Source organism: Plasmodium reichenowi, chromosome 13 (assembly GCF_001601855.1).
Source record: "Plasmodium reichenowi strain SY57 chromosome 13, whole genome shotgun sequence".
NCBI lineage: Eukaryota > Apicomplexa > Aconoidasida > Haemosporida > Plasmodiidae > Plasmodium > Plasmodium reichenowi.
In genome coordinates, this window is record NC_033658.1 from 1553422 (window position 1) to 1558541 (window position 5120).

Genomic DNA, 5120 nt, shown 5'->3' on the forward strand with positions numbered 1-5120 from the left:
TTTTTTTTTTTTTTTTTTTTTTTTTTTTTTTTTGTTAATATTTTTCTTAACAATTGATTTTGGCTTTTATTTTTTGTGTGATAATAAAAATGTTGTTTTAAAACGTCGTTTTTATTTTCTAAAGCCTATATAATTATTATATAATAATATTATATATATACGTAATAATAATTATATTAATATATATATATATATAATATTATATAACATATCTGTATGTATAAATCATTTATTTATTTTTTTTTGTGAACCATACGGGTTGTTGTTTTGTTTTTTTATTTACTTCTTATTTTCATTACATAAAAAAAATTTTCTATTGTTAAAATTTATTTATTTATATTTTTTTTTGTTAGTACTCATATTTGTACTTTTTTATGTATTAGCAATTTTTATCATACATATATTCATACATTTATATATATATTTTTTATTTATACAATATATATTTAATCTTTTCATATTTATAAAAAAAAAAAAAAAATGGCTGTTACAAATGAAGAAATAAAAACGGCAAGTAAGATTGTTAGAAGAGTTTCAAATGTAGAAGCATTTGACAAAAGTGGTTCAGTTTTTAAGGTAATAGAATTGTATATCTTTATATACATACATACATATTTTTTTTTTTTTTTGTATATGTAGTTTTATATTTTGCATCTCCTATATATAATTGTTTACATATTTTCCCAATGTGTATTAAAAAAAAAAATTTTCTTCTTTTTTTTTTTTCTCATTTTATAGGGTTATCAAATATGGACTGATATATCTCCGACAATAGAAAATGATCCAAATATTATGTTTGTAAAATGTGTTGTACAACAAGGATCAAAAAAAGAAAAATTAACCGTTGTACAAATTGACCCACCCGGAACAGGAACTGTAAATGATAAACATATAAAAAAAAAAAAAATAATAATATATATATATATAATAGAATAATTATATATACATATTGAAAAAAAAAAATATATATGTTTATGGAATTAAACATATTCAAATATTTATATAACTTATCTCTTTTGAAAAATTATATTACATGTACATGTATTTTATTTTTTATTATATTATATTATATTATAATTTATTTTATTTTATTTACAGCCATACGAAATTGATCCAACTCACGCATGGAACTGCAACTCTCAAGTAGACCCCATGTCTTTTGGTGATATTGGTCTTTTAAATCACACCAACGTCCCATGTGTTCTTGACTTTTTAAAGCACAGATATTTAAAAAATCAAATATACACCACTGCTGTTCCCCTTATTGTTGCAATAAACCCATACAAGGATTTAGGAAACACAACTAATGAATGGATTCGTAGATATCGTGATACATCTGATCACACTAAGTTGCCACCACACGTGTTCACATGTGCTAGGGAAGCTTTGTCTAATCTCCATGGTGTAAACAAGAGCCAAACTATTATCGTATCTGGTGAATCTGGTGCAGGAAAAACCGAAGCAACAAAACAAATCATGCGATATTTTGCTTCTTCTAAGAGTGGAAATATGGATTTACGTATTCAGACAGCAATAATGGCTGCAAATCCAGTTCTTGAAGCATTTGGTAATGCGAAAACTATAAGAAATAACAATTCATCTCGTTTTGGTCGTTTCATGCAGTTGGTTATATCCCATGAAGGAGGTATAAGATACGGTTCCGTTGTTGCTTTTCTGTTGGAAAAATCTAGAATTATTACACAAGATGATAATGAAAGGTCATATCATATATTTTATCAGTTTCTTAAGGGTGCAAATAGTACTATGAAATCTAAATTTGGTTTAAAAGGAGTTACTGATTACAAATTATTGAACCCAAATTCAACAGAGGTAAGTGGAGTAGATGATGTAAAAGATTTTGAAGAGGTAATTGAATCCTTGAAAAATATGGAATTAAGTGAATCAGATATTGAAGTAATATTTTCAATAGTAGCTGGTATATTAACATTAGGAAATGTAAGATTAATTGAGAAGCAAGAAGCTGGATTAAGTGATGCTGCTGCTATTATGGATGAGGACATGGGTGTGTTTAATAAAGCTTGTGAATTGATGTATTTAGACCCTGAATTAATAAAAAGGGAAATATTAATTAAGGTAACTGTTGCTGGAGGAACAAAAATTGAAGGTAGATGGAATAAAAGTGATGCAGAAGTGTTGAAATCGTCCTTATGTAAAGCTATGTATGAGAAATTATTTTTATGGATAATAAGACATTTGAATTCAAGAATTGAACCAGAAGGAGGATTTAAAACTTTTATGGGTATGTTAGATATTTTTGGTTTTGAAGTATTTAAAAATAATTCTTTGGAACAATTATTTATTAACATTACTAATGAAATGCTTCAGAAAAATTTTGTAGATATTGTTTTTGAAAGAGAATCAAAATTATATAAAGACGAAGGAATATCAACAGCTGAATTAAAGTACACCAGTAATAAGGAAGTAATAAATGTACTTTGTGAGAAGGGAAAATCAGTGCTTTCATACTTAGAGGATCAATGTTTAGCACCTGGAGGAACCGATGAAAAGTTTGTAAGTTCCTGTGCTACAAATTTAAAGGAAAATAATAAGTTTACCCCAGCGAAAGTAGCATCGAATAAAAATTTTATAATACAACATACAATAGGACCAATTCAATATTGTGCTGAAAGCTTTTTGCTTAAAAACAAGGATGTCTTAAGAGGTGATTTAGTTGAAGTAATTAAGGATTCCCCAAATCCAATAGTACAACAGTTATTTGAAGGTCAAGTAATTGAGAAGGGTAAAATAGCTAAAGGTTCATTAATAGGTTCTCAATTTTTAAATCAGTTGACATCTTTAATGAACTTGATAAATAGTACTGAACCACATTTCATACGTTGTATTAAACCAAATGAAAATAAAAAACCATTAGAATGGTGCGAACCCAAAATATTAATTCAGCTTCATGCCTTATCAATTTTAGAAGCATTAGTATTAAGACAATTAGGATATTCTTATAGAAGAACCTTTGAAGAATTCTTATATCAATATAAATTTGTGGACATTGCTGCTGCTGAAGATTCATCAGTTGAAAACCAAAATAAATGTGTTAATATATTAAAGTTGTCTGGACTTTCTGAATCCATGTATAAGATAGGAAAAACCATGGTCTTTTTGAAACAAGAAGGTGCAAAAATATTGACAAAAATACAAAGAGAGAAACTTGTTGAATGGGAAAATTGTGTGAGTGTAATTGAAGCTGCTATACTTAAACACAAATACAAACAAAAGGTTAACAAAAATATACCTTCTCTTTTGAGAGTACAAGCTCATATTAGAAAAAAAATGGTAGCTCAATAAGCATAAACAATTTTTGAAAAAATATACACTCATAGATGCAACATGTAAGTATACAAATAAATATGGTATGTAAAGTACGTTATAATATTGATCAAATAAGTGTTTTTTAAAAAAAAAAAAAAAAAAAAAAAAAAAAAAAAAAAAAAACATAAATTAACATGATACTTATATATGGTGACGTTTATATATCAATAAAAAACCAGTATGGTTGCTACCATTACGAGAAACATTAAATTAGAAAATGGATACATATATATATATATATATATATATGTGTATTTATTAAAATTAACTATTCACTTTTTATATGTTTTTATATATATTTGTAATTTTTTCTGTGGTTTTTTTTATTAACATTTTTTTTCTTTTACTTTTTTCTTATTTTTTTCGGTGGATTATTTTATTATATTATTTTATTTTATATGTATTTATTTATTTATTTATTTTATTTTTTTTTTTTTTTTTGAATTTAAAGAATGCCCTTATATACTTATATATATATATATATATATATATATATAATCAATGAGAATTATAAGCCTCTTAAAATTATTAATATATGCATAAAATTATATATTAATATTACATATATGTTTTATTATATATAATTATTATTATTATGGTTATATTTTTGTTCATCTTGAATATAATAATAAAATGCATATATAATAAACTTTGAAGTTTTTTTTTTTTTTTTTTTTTTTTTTTTATTTCTTTGTGAAAAACAGTTTTTTAAATAATTAAAAACATAAAAAAAAAAAAAAAAAAAAATTGTGTTATTATTAAAAAAAAATATAGATATATAATTAAACAATGTGTTCAAAGTATGAATATATAAAATAAAGAAAAAAAAAAAACATATAAATATCTATGTATATATAAAGGTGAAATGATAATACAAAAAAAAAGAAAAAAATATATATATATAAATATATATATATATATATGTTTAATATATAATACAAATGATAAATAAAATATATGCGTCTTTTCCTTTTTGTTCGTTAGCGAGCTTCATATTGCATAACTGTAAAAAATAAAATAAATAAATTGATAAATATATATATATATATATATATATATATTATACATAACAGCAGAATGAATATGGTTAATTTGTCTTTATAACTTTTACAATAATATTACCTCTTCTACTTCTCTTCTTGAAGAAAATTTTTGATCCACAATTTTTACAACGAAGTGAAGCATTGGGTGGTATTACAGTGTCAATACCACATTCTAAAATAAAATTAACATATATCATGTATATTTATGTATATAATATATATATATATATATATATAATGTTTTATTTGTTACCTCCACATATATATACCACCGGTTCTGTTGATATATCTTCATCTTGTTCTCTTATATACATTTTTAATTAACTTTTTATAAATAAATAAAAATATACTTTTTAAAAAATAAAATAGTTTAAAAAAAAGGCAATGCCAAAAATGCTTATACTGAATATAAGAACACCTGTTAAAAAAAATTAACAGACCCTTTTTTTTATATTATGAGGCGTGCCTTTATTTATACATGAATAATATTTTAATATAATATAAACAAACGTATTCTGAAAAATAATAATAATATATATAGTTCTATTTTTTTTTTTTTTTTTTTTCTTTTTAAAAAAAAAGGAAGAAAAGAAAAATTAAAACAAAATAACATAAGATTTTCATATTACATTAATTTTTTATAATTATAGAAATACCATTTAAGAAAAAAAAAAAAAAAAAAAAAAAAAAAAAAAAAAAAAAAAAAAAATAAAAAAAAAAAAAATAAAATAT

The 5120-nt window shown here is 22.7% G+C and overlaps 2 protein-coding genes across 2 annotated transcripts; one reads left to right on the top strand and one right to left on the bottom strand.

The window, feature by feature from the left end:
• Positions 1-480: 480 nt before the first annotated feature.
• On the top strand, positions 481-3321 carry PRSY57_1341600 (myosin A; the record flags this gene model as incomplete). The annotated part of the gene is made up of 3 exons (XM_012909340.2): positions 481-576; positions 739-876; positions 1099-3321. The coding sequence occupies 3 exons, from the start codon at positions 481-483 to the stop codon at positions 3319-3321; spliced, it is 2457 nt and encodes an 818-aa protein (XP_012764794.1).
• Positions 3322-4325: 1004 nt separating this feature from the next.
• PRSY57_1341700 (transcription activator, putative) lies at positions 4326-4702 on the bottom strand (the record flags this gene model as incomplete). Its single annotated transcript, XM_012909341.2, has 3 exons — positions 4326-4348; positions 4468-4560; positions 4642-4702. The coding sequence occupies 3 exons, from the start codon at positions 4700-4702 to the stop codon at positions 4326-4328; spliced, it is 177 nt and encodes a 58-aa protein (XP_012764795.1).
• Between the last annotated feature and the right edge of the window lie 418 nt (positions 4703-5120).